General features: G+C 46.1%; 1 protein-coding gene across 1 annotated transcript in view; it reads left to right on the top strand.

Moving 5' to 3' along the window:
• Window positions 1-14,120, top strand: part of LOC128348218 (lipoxygenase homology domain-containing protein 1-like) — a 90,472-nt gene that overhangs the window by 43,056 nt on the left and 33,296 nt on the right. Inside the window, exons 8-12 of the mRNA XM_053303958.1 lie at window positions 349-425; window positions 2,140-2,336; window positions 4,657-4,849; window positions 6,813-6,973; window positions 9,315-9,615. Coding sequence (XP_053159933.1) covers window positions 349-425; window positions 2,140-2,336; window positions 4,657-4,849; window positions 6,813-6,973; window positions 9,315-9,615 — 929 coding nt within the window. The remainder of the gene's footprint in view (window positions 1-348; window positions 426-2,139; window positions 2,337-4,656; window positions 4,850-6,812; window positions 6,974-9,314; window positions 9,616-14,120) is intronic.

The following is a 14,120-nucleotide window of genomic DNA, read 5'->3' as shown; positions in this document are numbered from 1 at the left end:
GCAAGTAAATCTGTGATAGGAAAATTTGCTTGAGATTTCTCCCTTGCCCCCAGTTAATCCTGGTTGTACTAAAGAGCTGATGATGGTCAGAGCAGACAGTCCGGGGCTGAATGGACCATTAATCAGTCCCTTTATATTCTTAGAAGTCACAGCTGAAGAATGTCAGGGGTTATTTCTTCTTTACAAGGATTCTTAATCGGATTCTTCCTTTCAGATTCCCATAAAAACGTCTCTCTAAACACACAGCACTTTATTTCAGTATGCGCACAGTACCTTCTTGGATCTTAATAAGCCTCCTGATGTTTGATTGGTAATAGCAGATAACTTAAACTTTGATTTGCCAACCAGATGGCTTGACAAAGATGAAGACGACGGCCTGATTATTCGGGAGTTAGTGCCAGCGGGGAGATCGTTTATACTGGAAAGTGAGTTTGCTCAGTTAATATGGGCGCCCTTGGGCTTGGCTCTTTACAGGGAAAACATCATGTTTTTAATCAATATATTTTGCTCGTTCACATTTGGCCTCACTGCTCAAAATGACAGGCTTCTCTTCTCGCTCTCTTGAACAGATTCAGATTATGTGAAGAACATTTGCCCTGTATGCTTAACATGCAGGTTTACCTTGCATGTATGCAGCATTGCTCCATAACCAATACAATGGGGCCATTCACATGAACGGGGTTGGGCAGGTGGGCGGATGTTGGGGAAGGCTGGTCCAACTCACCTTCCTTCTCCCACATTATTGCTGAAATGTTGCTGGGGGAGTGAACGGTGCTCTCAGATGATCCATGCTGCATGGTGCAGTGCAGAACTCCAGAGGCTGGGATTATGCATCCCGGCCTCCAGATATCCCACAATGCACCACACAACATGCACAGTGCATTGGGGGATTACCCCAGGAGATGGGCGCTCTAGGTTCCCGTCTCTGTGTCCACTGGGGCTGAATGCAGCCCCAGAAAACACACCACCCCAGAGTCCAGGTTAAGGACTTGCTCGAGCCTTTAACCCTGGCTAAAAGCTGGGCTAGGTGGCCCTGCCCTGCCTGGATTGGGCCCAATCCCATTGGTTCTCACGTGCAGCCTAACCCGGGCTGGGCTTCCCTAGCCTGGGTTCGGGTGCGCATGAAAACAGCCCCATTTTCTCTTTGATGACGGTCTCCCCCAAGTCAATTTCCTACTTACAATCAAAATTTAGTAGCCACGAACCTAAATTTACTGACTGACATCCAGACTAACCAAGTGTTTGTGTTAGTGCAAGAAGATCAAGTAGCTGCATAAGTTACGGGGGTGCTCAAAACTGGACTATTGCACAAAGGTTCCCTGCAAAACATGAGGCACAGGTGGCATACCTTTCTATGAAAGTGCAAACAGGTTTGAGCAACTCTGTAACCTGAATCGCAAGCTCTGCCTCCGGTGCAGCAGCCTTGTGCTAGCTCAGCAGATTTGTGCAAGTGCTTTGTTTGTCTGGTCATCAGCCGTTATCAGATGGTAGCTCTGACCAATTAAGCCTTTTTAGCTTGGAAAGCTGGTTGTCATTCAGCTATAGGGTTATCACAAAACTTTCAACATTCTTCATTTTTATTAAAAGTTATTAGAATTGCACCAGCCTCCCTATGCATTGTTATCAGCCACTTCTTGGAATGTCAAAATATCACTGCCTTTCATTTCAATCTACAGCCAAATAACCTTGGAAATTGGTGCCACGAGAAAATGTTCTGAAGAATAAAACTGGTTTTTGTAAAACTTCAGTGTTTAGACTGCAAATTCTGGATTAGGTTGCCCTCTGAATATAGGGAAGCTTATCCTCTTTAGGAGGCTTAGAGCTAGGGTGGTGGCAGCAGCCCAGATATGGGCTGAGTTTCCACAATAGTCCCCTGGCATGGTAACAACCTCGGGCTCTCCCTCAAGGAATGTCTTGACTCTATGTGGTCCCAGTCTGTGCTTGGTCCCACAGTAGAGTCTGGCTCTTCCTATGAGCCAGAAGTCCCTTTCTTGGAGTCTGGACACAACTGAGCCTTAAAACCCAACCTCTCTTTCCCCACTTTTGCTCTCTTCTGCTTTGATCATCTGCAAAGAATGGAGATGGATTTTTGCAATGTGTTGTCTTGCCTCTTGTGTACCTGTGTTAATTTCTCCATAGATGTTGGCTACCACATCAGCATAAAGACGGGAGAGGTCCCTGGAGCCAGCTCTGATTCAAAGGTCTTGTTCAAGATGTATGGTGAAAAAGCAGACACTAAAAAGGAGATCCTCTTGGTTTCTGATAATGACTTAGAAGATTACTTTGAACGTGGCCGGATAGATATCTTTACTCTAGATACAATGGATATTGGGAGGGTAAGAAACCATTTCAAGTGCAGCAATTGCTTTGGGGCACCATATTATTGCCTTTTCAATCTGAAGACCAAGCTGGGCCTTTTCAGGATGGCCATTTCCCTCAGCAAACCATGATTATTTCTCAAACTTTTGTTGTTGTTGTTGTTAACATTCATTCATTCATTCATTCATTCATTCATTCAGTTTCTATACCTCCCTTCCAAAATGGCTCAGGGCAGTTTACACAGAGAAATAACAAACAAATAAGATGGCTCCCTATCACCAAAGGGTTCACAATCTAAAAAGAAACGTAAGATAGATACCAGCAACAGTCACTGGAGGTACTGTGCTGGGGGTGGATAGGGCCAGTTACTCTCCCCTGCTAACTAAAGATAATCACAACATTAAAAGGTGCCTCTTTGCCAAGTTAGGAGGGGTTAATTTTGTTGGAAGTTAAGGACTTTGCGCTGTCTCGTCTCAGACAGTGGAGGACAGACTAGTGAGTCAGAGGGCTAGAGGGTCAAGACATTGGTCATCCCTTCTCCACTGCTCTGACACTAACCCTTTGAAATGTAGATTGGTACTCTTAGGGATTAACTTCCTTCCTCTCTCTCTTCCCTACCTGTCCTTCTACCGTGCAACATGGCAAGCTCCTCTCCCTGCACCATGTGTGCAGAGAAGATGCAGAATCCATCTGCATCCAGCTAGATAGATAGATTAGAGATCCTAACTCCTTCACTTTCCTATCTAGAATGGAGTTCCTTAATAAATGCCTTATATATTGATTTGAAACTATGAATTGGCTCCAAGTTACTTTATTGTCAGCATACATGCATGCCTAACTAAATTCTGCTGTGTTGTGCCTCTGTGCACTCTGCTATAATGAGAAAGGGATTCTCTCACCACAGAGAACTTCCAACAAATTTAGCATCCTAAATTATTTCATTTAGCATCCTAATAAATTAGCATCCTAAATTATTCATGTGTAATCCCATTGAAATCAATGGGACAAGTGAGTCATGACTATTCACCACTAAGTCAGTGGGACTACTCATGAGAAATGTAGTCTGGCTGTCAGTATCATCATCATCATCGTCATCATCATTATCATCATTGGTCCACATGTTCTGCAACCACCTTATGAGGGCTGTGTGGCCCTCAGGGACATATTCCTGGCAGTGAACATGGCTTTTGCAGTGAGAGGAGAGAAGCAAACATCTCGATCCCCCCTCCCTATGCACTGTGCTGTGAGGGCAGAGCTCTTGCTCCACCCTTATAAGGCTGCAGAGAATGTGGGCCATTATTAGTATTCATATTATTGTATTTGTAAAAAGAATATTCAACAAAAAATCCTCAAAGTGGTTCACATAGCAAAATGAATGAGGATCTCCTGTCCCAAAGGAGTTCACAATCTAAAAAAGAAATACTAGGGGGACGTCAGCAACATCCACTAGAGCAGGGGTGGGCAAACCTGAGGCTGTTTTTGGACTACAACTCCCATGGGGAAGATGGGAGTTATAGTTCAACAACAGCTGGAGGACCAAGTTTGCCCACCCCTGCTCTGGAAGGACGCTGTGCTTTAGACTCCTTTCTAAACTGAATAGATTTTCCCCTCCAGCCCTAGAATCCTCATTAAGCACGCCTTCTGGCAGTAGAATTATATAAACAATTATTCTGCTTAAATAATTGTTGCCCTTCCCGGCAAGTGTTTTCCCCCCTGGAATGCACCAGGAAAAGACCCTGTGTTGTGATATTGTGATGCTAGCATCATTTCTGGTACACTCCAGGGAAAAAATGGTGGTTGGCAGGAGCAGGGTGTCTGGAAAAGAAAGCACAGCCATCATTGGCCAGCTGCCCCTAGCTCCTTGAATTTTCAAAATTTTCCCTCTACTGAAATTTGCAAAATTTCTCCTACCCTTGACCCTACCAGCTTTTCAAAATTAGCTAAATCTCATTTCTGCAAATATTGCTGGTCAATTCTAATTTCAACTTTCAATCCAGCAGAGACCTGGTGATCTATGTGGCCATTCGGTTCCCTCTGGTGTCTGGTTCTATACTGGTTGTAAACCAACAAGGCCTATTAGATTGGGCAGTATGAAAATGTAATTGACAGACAGACAGACAGACAGACAAACAAACAAACACTGATTCAATTTGGCCTGATTCTTCAGTCTGAGCTGGCTTGTGTATGATTCACGCCCTTAGGCCTGCTTGCTTACCTTTGGGCCATCCTCTCTGATGGTTTCCCTCCTCTGGTTTGAGAAGTACCATTTTGCATAAATGCCTGTCTTGTGTTTTCTTCTTTCATGTGCACAAACTCTCCCCACTTTGGTTCCCAAAGATTAAGCGGATTCTCATTGGGCACGACAATGTTGGGCTCCGAGCTGGCTGGCACCTGGCTTATGTCCAGGTTTCCATTCCTGTCCACGGCAAGCTGTACAACTTCCCTTGCAACCGGTGGCTGGACAAAACGGAGGCTGACGGAAAGGTGGAGATTGAAGTCTATCCGAGTGAGATCGTGTCGATCGAGAGGCGTAAGGGACACTGACGTGGGGTTTGCTTTCTAATAATTGTGGATAGGATCTGCTGTGAGTGAAAGGAATGGAGCAACAGACCTGTTGGTTCTTGATCTGGAGAGGAGAAGGACCATCCTGGAATTGGAACTCTTTGAAAATGTGACTATTTAACCACTGCCATTCAGTGCTTATTGAGCACTCGCTGCTTGCTGAATGACTGAAAGGGTAGACACTGCCTTACTTCTGCAGTTGTGTGCAATGCCTTGCACAATGTTAAGCTTAAAGAAAACATGGCAAATATCGTCATTATTATTAATTACATTTTGATACTGCTTTTCCTAAAAAGCGAGCTCAAAGCAGTGTACAAAAAGCACAGATAAATCAGAGTTTTAAAAAACCCATTATAATTATAATAAAATGAAAACAACCAGCAGCAGAAGATAATGAGGTGAACAGTGTGGAGAGCCTGCAGGGGGTTTGCAGGGAGAGCGGGCTTGACCACCCTGGGGCACATGAAGTCATGTCATGAGGACTGCGCAACCCTCAGGGACATATTCTCATGTGGCATAGTACGCTTGCACGCCTGCTCCACTTAGGCCCCCCCAGTTGTTTTTGAACTACAACTCCCATAATTCCCAGTCACAGTGGCCAATAGCCAGGGGTTGTGGGAATTGTAGGCCAACATCTGCAGAAGGGCTGAAGTTGAGCAGCCCTGTAATATGGGGAGGCATCAAAAATGCCCCACCTCTGCTGAGTTGGTTGAAGTCATTGGGAGTGCTGCTGCTGCTTCTCATGAAGCACTGATGCTTCCTTAGTCTGAATGTCAGCCACTACAGTAATTCATCAATCAGTGGAGGAAAGCCTGATAAAATAAAAATGGTTTGACTGGACAGCAAAAGGTGAAAGGATCTGGAACATCTCTAGGAGGAGGAGGGGATTCCACAACGTAGGGGCCATAGTTGGAGTGTGAGGAGGAAGAGCAAATGGTCTGAAACCAAATGCAAGGAGTCCCAGCAGCAGGTGCCTAGCTGTAATTGACAAAAGGCCAGTGGCTCAGAGGCCCATCTTCACTTCTTGTCCCAGGGCCCACATCAGCCTTGCTACACCCCTGCCAAGCAGGCTGTATCTTCCAAGTATAACAAAAAGCCATGGACATTCTCCCGCACAGGAAGTTTCAAATTAGTGCTTGTAGCTATTTGCCAGTCAAAATGTGTTCTCCTGGAGGTTTTGTGTCCTGCAAAGCATCCTGTTTCTCTCCCCACCTCCCCCAGTACATCTCCTTGTCAACATGCAGTCTCCTAACCTTTGTGTGGCTTGGCCCTTGATAGGGTGCAGTGGACATTCTATTGGGCCCTTTGGTTGCTCTTTATGCAAAGACACCTTGGAATGCAAGGCTCGACTCCTTCACTTGGCTCAAAGCTAAACCTGGCTTGGCCATTATGGAGGTGGGAGGTGGGGGAAAGGAGAGCCGAGGGAGGGCTTGGAGATGGCTGGCTGAGAGATCAAGGGGCTTTGGAAAGGAGCTGATTGCTGCAACTTCAAAGCAGAAGATTACTCTAAAGACAGCAGAAGTCTTCTGGACTCTTTCTTGTAAAGGCTGCCCTGAACTCTGGATTATGATCCAGATTAGATAAGAACTCTCAGTTAGGGTGGCTCTAGGCTTCAGTTATGATGGAGCCTTACAAGCTAGGCAAATCCATACCCCAAACCATCTCCACGCCTGAATTTCTGCTATATCATTATTCTGTGCATTCACATTCTGTGTATTCTTTCTGCTTAAAGAAACGAATATGTAGCATATCAGACCACAACAAAGCAGATCAATAATCCATCAAGTTTGGTTAAAAAGAAAAAAAAATGATGCGATTAACTGTAGAATGTTGAGTCTCTCTTGTTCTGGAATTTTTCAGGAGGGATGTCTAAGATCAGTCTTAATTTTCACAACAACATTTATTTCTCCCCCTTTCTGCTTTAAATGCAGTGATAAACTATGAGGTCTGCGTCGTTACTGGTGATGTGTGGAATGCAGGCACCAATGCCAACGTCTTCATGCAGATCTATGGGGAGCAGGGGAAAACAGAGGTGCTGGTTCTGGAGAACAGATCGAACAACTATGAGAGGGGAGCAACAGAAACATTCAAGGTAAGATGAGCTACAGAAATATTCTGAATCTCTCTCTTAGAGCTAGCCTCTCCCTTCCCAAATGCTGCAGAACTAGACTTTGGATCTTTGCAAGTCTTTGATTATAGGCAAGCCTTCAACCTTAGGTGAGGCTTCAGATCCTGTGCCTTTGAGGCTATGGGACGATATCATCACAAAATATGCCATTGAGGTGTCCCTAAGTGGCACTACAACTGTACCAAATTTCGTCCACATCAGTCCAGGTATTGTGAAGTTGTTAGACACACACAGACATTAACATGGACATGAATAGCATGGTGATCTCATAAGGCTTCTTGCCAAGAGAAAAGTAAGCTAAAAAAGATGGGGGCAGGGGGAGGCTTCAAGCCAGAGTGAGGAAAAAGAGGTTTCAAGTGGGAGCTGAACAAAATGTTGCTGTACCTGTCCGGCCCCCTAAGAGTTGTGCGAAGGCTCCAGGCAACCTGTAACAGGAGTGGTCTTCAGACCATGGTGTGGGTGGGGCATCACTTCAGGAGGAGAGGGAAGGAAAGATGACTTTTTTCTTTCACCTCCTTTGGGGTATTTCCCTGCTGTACTACATAGAGATGGAGGGTCAGCTCTGTGGCTGCTTGCCAGCCCTGAACTTGAGCATTTTATTGTAAAACAGGAATGTTTCACATGGCAAAGTGCATTGCGCTCTGAGCAGCATGGATCTCTGTAGGCCAGGAAGTGAGTCCCAGCCTCCAGGAATCCCAAGAAGCACCATGCAAGCAGCAATGTGGATTGGTGGATTCCCCCTCTGGCCAGGTGCTCTAGGCCAGGGATTCTCAATGTGGGGTCTCCAGATGTTATTGGACTTCAATTCCCATAATACCCAACCAAAGGCCACTGGGGACCAATAACATCTGGGGACCCAACGTTGAGAATCCCTGCTCTAGGCACCTGGCTCTGTGACTGCTCAGGCTGCCTACAGTTTGAGCATTCACACAACCCCAGACCTTGGTTAAAGGGCATGCCAAAAGCCTGGGTAAAAAACCCAGACTACCAGGGCAGCGCCGCCAGGGTCAGCCTTGATTCTGGCGCTTCACGTGAGCAGCTGTATCCAGGTAGGACTGCCCAAGCCTTGGTAGAGCTGTCCGTGTGAATAGCCTTAAACCCTCTCAGATGTCAGGCAGCTCCCAGCTGACCTTGCAGCAATGGTGCATGCAGAGTTGTAGTGGAGCATATTGGGGACCTGGGGACAGAGGCATAAATGGAGGGAAGGAAGACCACCACAGCTTGTGGCATGAATTGGGCGAGCAACCTCACTGGGCCAAAACAGCTGATGGGGCAGCTTCATGGGGTTTCATGAGACTTCAGTCCAGAAGTGAGCACTGTGTCTGGGTTGGTGGTGGCTTGTCAGTGCTGCCAGTGCTTGCTTAGGGAAACAAGGTGAGGTCCAGGGAGGAGGCCCAAGTGATAAGCAGATGGCTGGAGACCTTCCCTGGAAAAGTAGCTGGGTGACGCCACCTTAGGGAGGGAAGAGGAGGATTCAAGCAGCAGTGAGAACCTCTTCCCCTCCTACTGCCCCATTGTGAGGTCAAAATGGAGGGATACAATTGATTATAGGCAACCCATGGGTTGAGCCACTGCACAGGTGTTAATCATTTCTTTTGGAGATGGGCACATAAGAGCTGGTGTGGTATGGTGGCTATCAGTCACCACAGTTCACATCTCACCGCAGTCACAAACGTACCAGGGGCCCTTCGGCAAACCTCAGTCCACTCAGGTTACTGATCTGTGATATGGCTATAATAATACTGATCTGCCTGAGAGGATTGCTGAGGCTAGGGGTGTGCACGAACCACGGTTCAAGCACCAGTCTGGCGCTGCGGAGAGGGGAGCGGTGAGTGGGAGCTTTAAGAAAGAGGAGAGCAGGTCATTCTCTGCTCTCCATCACCCCATGAAGCTTCCTGTTGGGGCGGCACACAGCCCAAATAACCACGTGCAGTGCCAGCATGGCACCTGTGCATGCGCAGGTATCATTTGCATGGTCAGCATGGTGTTGCTGACCACACAAATGGTGCCCGCGCATGCTCGGATGTGAGTGCTGGTGGCAAGGGCCAAGCGCCATCCCAGCAGGAAGCTGCATGGGGCAGCAGAGAGCAGACCTGCCCTCCTCTTTCTTAAAGCTCCTGCTCCCCGCTCCCGGCTCTGTGGCGCCGAACCGGTTTGGACCTTGTCTGAACCAATTTGGTGCTGAACCGATGCCCGAACAACAGTTTGTGCACACCCCTACTAACAGTTATTGAGCTAATAATATATTTCAGAACACTCTGAAATAAGACATACGTGCTAAACAATCATACTAATAATATTAAAGGTGGAGGCTTCAGATGTGGGTAAGATCTACAAAATCCGAATCGGCCATGATGGGAAAGGCATTGGGGATGGCTGGTTCTTGGAAACTGTCACTGTTAAGAAACTACAGACCACGAAGGATACGGAGAAGAAAAAGAAGAAAAAGAAGAAAAAGTCCACTGAAGAGGAGGAAGATGATGAGCCGATCGTGGGAGACATCATGGAGGTTTATGAGTTTGCACCCCGTCGCTGGCTGGCGAGAGATGAAGAAGACAAGGAATTGGTCATAGAGCTCATTCCTGAGAAGGGATGTGATCTGGAAGGTATGATGATGATGTGTTGGCATGAGCCTCTTCACAAGTATTATGTCCATCCTGTGGCAGCTTCACTGGTTGCTTCCAGGCTAGATTTAAGGGGCTGGTCTTGACCTTTCAGGCCTTACATGGCTTGCAGCCAGGGCATCTGTTGGACTGCATCCACCCATAGGCATATGCCAGGGCTCTCCATTCAGCATCTGTTCAAGGCCCCACCACTAATGGAGATCTGGTTGGTAGGAAATAGACAGATTGCCTTTTTGGTTATGGCCGCTCGGCTTTGGAACACTCTCCCTGCCAAGCTCCCTCCCTCAGGGTTCCCTTCACCCTAAAGACCCAACTTTAAATAGAGATTTTAATGTTTTATCTACAACTTATATCCAGTGGGTTTAAACGTTTTAACTTGTGATTTTAATTTTGGTTTCAACTGAGGCTTGTTTTTAGTTAATTTCTATCAATTATATATGGAAGCTCTTCTCACCATCTGTGAGAAGAGCTTCTGTGGGGAGAGCGGGCTTAGCCTGCTCTCCCCGCAGACGATCCTTCCCAGAGCCCTGGGTGGCCAGATTGGCCACCCACATGATTGCCGGCTCCGTCATGGAGCTGGCAGGGGTAGTGGGGATCGGGAGCTGGCTGGTCCTTGGAAGTTCCAGGATGCCCTGTGTAAGTGTGCGGGGCATCCCAAAGAGACCCCCAAGCAGCCTCCTGGTCAGAGGTCTACTCATGTGTCATGGCGTTCTGTGGTGACACACGAACAAAGAAATGAGGTTAACTGAGCGCTCGCTCCATTAACCTCATTTAAGGGGAGGGTGTTTTCGGCAAGCTAGCCTCCTTGGGAGCACTGGGCCCGCCTGTGAGCCCGTTGGTTCCCACGATCAACGGAAAGCAGGCTAAGCTCCCTTAGCCCGCGTTCCGTTGATTGTGGGAATAGCCTCACTGTTTTTGTGAGCTGCCCTGAGCAGTAGTGTCCTGGGGTGGGTGGGGTTTAAAATATTTAAAAGAAATACATAAATAACATTTTGAATATTTCTATACAACCTTTCAACAGAGTTCTCAAAGTGGTTTACACAGAAAAGAATAAGATAGTCTCCTGTTCCCAAAGGGCCCACAATCATTGTTGGGCCATGCAGGCTCAGATCTGACACTTCTCCTCTTTATTTACTGGATTTCTAACTAACCCACTTTCCCCCATGAATGGTGTCAAGGTGATTTAAAAGAGCGATTAATTTCTGCGTGTTAGGACACAAGTGTCCACGAAACCTCTGCTTCCTCGTCTTTTTGGAACAAAATCATTCCAGTTATTTACATAAAGATATTCTAGAGCAAAGTGCACAGTGCTGTATAGGATGTAATGAGAAGGTTCTGATTTAACCTTTCAAAGAACAATGGTCTCAAAAGACCTGAAAAATTACGACCCTGTACAAATTCGCTCAGCAGGTGCAGCAGGCAAGAACTTCCAGTGCGAAAAAAGGTATAATGGCATCTTATTTCTTATACAGAAAAACTTCCAAGGCTCTAAAAATATTCCAGTCAAATGCAAATGTACAGATTTCTTGTGAATATGCTTTAATGCTATAGCTCCAAGCTGATCTTTTTGTTCACTTGATATCTTTTTTTAAAGTTAGTTGTCGTTTTGTGTATTATTTATTTATTTATTTGATACGTTTCTATCTCCGACCTTTCCAGATACAGTATGTACCGTGTTTCCCCGAAAATAAGACAGTGTCTTATATTAATTTTAGCCCCCCAAAATGCACTAGGGCAATTAGCGGTACATCAGAAATTGCTGCTAGGTCTTACTTTCGGGGTAGGTCTTACTTTCGGGGAAACAGGGTAATCTCTACAAGACAGCTACCAACATTGCTTGAGTAGTCTAAGGCTCAAACCCTGTGGTAGTTTCCTCCATGGGATTTCTTTTTAACCCCAGCATCTGAGAGCAGGCCCTGTCTGTGCAGACAAGGGGTGTGGGAGAGGGGAGTCTGCTTAACCTCTTCCCTTCATGCTCTTTTAAAAACTCAAATCGCCCACTCCAAACTGCTTTTCCACCTTAGGGGGAAAGACACTAGGCTCCCTGTATCCAGAGGCATATCTAGGGAAAATAGCGCCTAGGGCAAGCACTGAAATTGTGCCCCCTGTCCAAACATCTGACACCCATCTTTCAGATAACTTTACCATAATATCAGCTGAAAAATACAAGTCAGGCTCGTTAATCTTTTAATATTTCAAAAACTATTTAGCAGTGGATGTAGCCAGACCAAAAAATGTTGGAAAACTACCAATTTCAGTATGCTGGGGCTCATGAAATACCCAAACACTATGTGGAGATGTACTTGGAAAACTAGAAGTGCCTGTCTAATTCTCTAGTATGCATTGTAGCATCACTATTACATAAGTTTTAAAAATCAATGGAGAATTTGACTTTTCCCAGATACTCTGAAAATAATTAAAGGATATGCAGAGTAAACTGTGTCACTGCTTGGAATATATTCTAGTCTTTCAGAAAGACAGTTAAAACGAGAGAAAGAGAGCAAGAAACTCCCAATGGGCCTTAATATTAAGGATTTCACACTGATTCAAAGACAAACTCACCATTAATAGCCATATTAGCAAGACATCACATTTAACTCACTTATCACAAGAAGCAAAGCAAAAGCAAATGAATACAATCCTAGCTCATAAGCATCAGCTCAGTATTCACAAGCCCTGATTCTCTGTACATAGTGCCAATCTGAATATGTGTACAGTGTCTTATATTAAATTTAATTTTTTTAAAAACCTGTAGCCCCTTTGGGGGGCTTCCTAAAGTCTGTGGGTGGTTTTTTTTTGCAAAGGTTCCCCCTCACCCCGCTGGCCTCTAGGGCCTCACAGGTACCATTTGAGCATGTGCGGTGACCAATTTTAAAAATAATCTTTTTTTATTTTAAAAAGGCCACTGAAAACAAAATGGCCACCACGCATGCTCAAATGGCCTCTGCAAGGCCTGGCATGACCTAGGGCCTCACAGAGGCCATTTGAGCATGCGCGGTGGCCATTTTGTTTTTGGCAGCCATTTTTAATTTTTAAAAAAATTTTACAAAATGGCGCCCCCCTTCAAGTGGCGCCCGGGGCACGTGCCCTGCCTGCCCCACCCTAGATACGCCCCTGCCTTTATCTTTGAGTAAGCAGAATTGGGATGGCAGTGACCAAGCAGATAGCTGCAGGTTAGGCTCACTGTTGGCCTTTAAGAGAGCCCTAAAAACTGACATGTTTGGCCTGGCCTTCCAAGGTTTGTAAATTTGTTTTTAATTTATTTTAATTAATTTTAAATGGTTTTGAATTGTTTTTGAATTGTTTTTATATTTATCTTAGCACTGGGTTTTAAATGGTGTGTGTTGGTATGTCTTTTTCAATTTGTTGTACACCACCCAGAGCCTTTGAATGGGGTGGTTTATAAATGTACTAAATAAATAAATAAATAGACAAACAAACAAGCAAGCCTGTCTTGTGGTAGCAAGCATGAATTGTCCCCTTTCCTAAGCAGGGGCCACCCTGGTTTGTATTTGAATGGGAGACTACATATAAGCATTGTAAGATATTTCCCTTAGAGGATGGGGCCACTCTGGGAAGAGCATCTGTGTGCTTGCATGCAGAAAGTTCCAAGTTCCCTACCTGGCAGCATCTCCAAGATAGGTCTGGGAGAGATAGGGCTTCTCCAGGGTTGCTGCCTGCAACCTTGGAGAAGCCGCTGCCAGTCTGTGTAGACAATACTGAGCTAGATGGACCATTGTTGAGACTCTGTATAAGGCAGCTTCCTATGTTCCTAATTTTGAGCCAAAAGGGGCTCTCTTTCCCTGCTTATTTCACTCATGCATGGCTGTTGTAGCACTGGTTTGGATTTTTAAAGAAAGAGTAATGAAACTCTGCTTAAAGTGATTAGAGTGCTAGCAACATGATAGCCAATATGTGCTTGTACAGAACTGGTCTCCTAGTTAGAGAAACATGGAGGCGGTTCCCACGATCAGTGGGAGCCGCCTGGAGAAGGTTTGCGGGGAGAGCGGGCTTAGCCGCAGACGAGCGGTCAGTCTGCTCTGGGTGGCCACAGCGGCTGCCCACACAACAGCCAGCTCCATCACGGAGCCAGTGGGGGCTTGGGAGTTCGTGGGCCACGCGGCCCCTGGAAGCTCCAACATGCCCTGCGCGAGCGCACAGGGCATGCTAGAGAGACCCCTGAGCCCGGAGGCTGCTTTTAAGCCTCACGGTCGGGGGTCTACTCGTGAGTTGCCATGCCACGGCAACACATGATTTTTTTAAAAAATGGGTTTGTGGAGCAGTCGCTCCGCAAACCTGGTTTAGGAGCAGGGGTAGTTTAGCAGGTGACCCACTTCAGAACCACCGGGCTCGCAGCCGAGCCCGGTGGTTCTCATGATGGGAGAAAATCGGGCTAGCTAGCCTCCGCTAGCCCGATTTTCTCCCATCATGTGAATCGCCTCATGGACTCTCCCATTGCTAGAAATTAACTTTCTAAATAAAGGTTT

The sequence above is a fragment of the Hemicordylus capensis genome, chromosome 2, assembly GCF_027244095.1.
Source record: "Hemicordylus capensis ecotype Gifberg chromosome 2, rHemCap1.1.pri, whole genome shotgun sequence".
NCBI classification, from domain to species: Eukaryota; Metazoa; Chordata; class Lepidosauria; order Squamata; family Cordylidae; genus Hemicordylus; species Hemicordylus capensis.
This window is presented reverse-complemented; position numbering and strand designations above follow the sequence as displayed.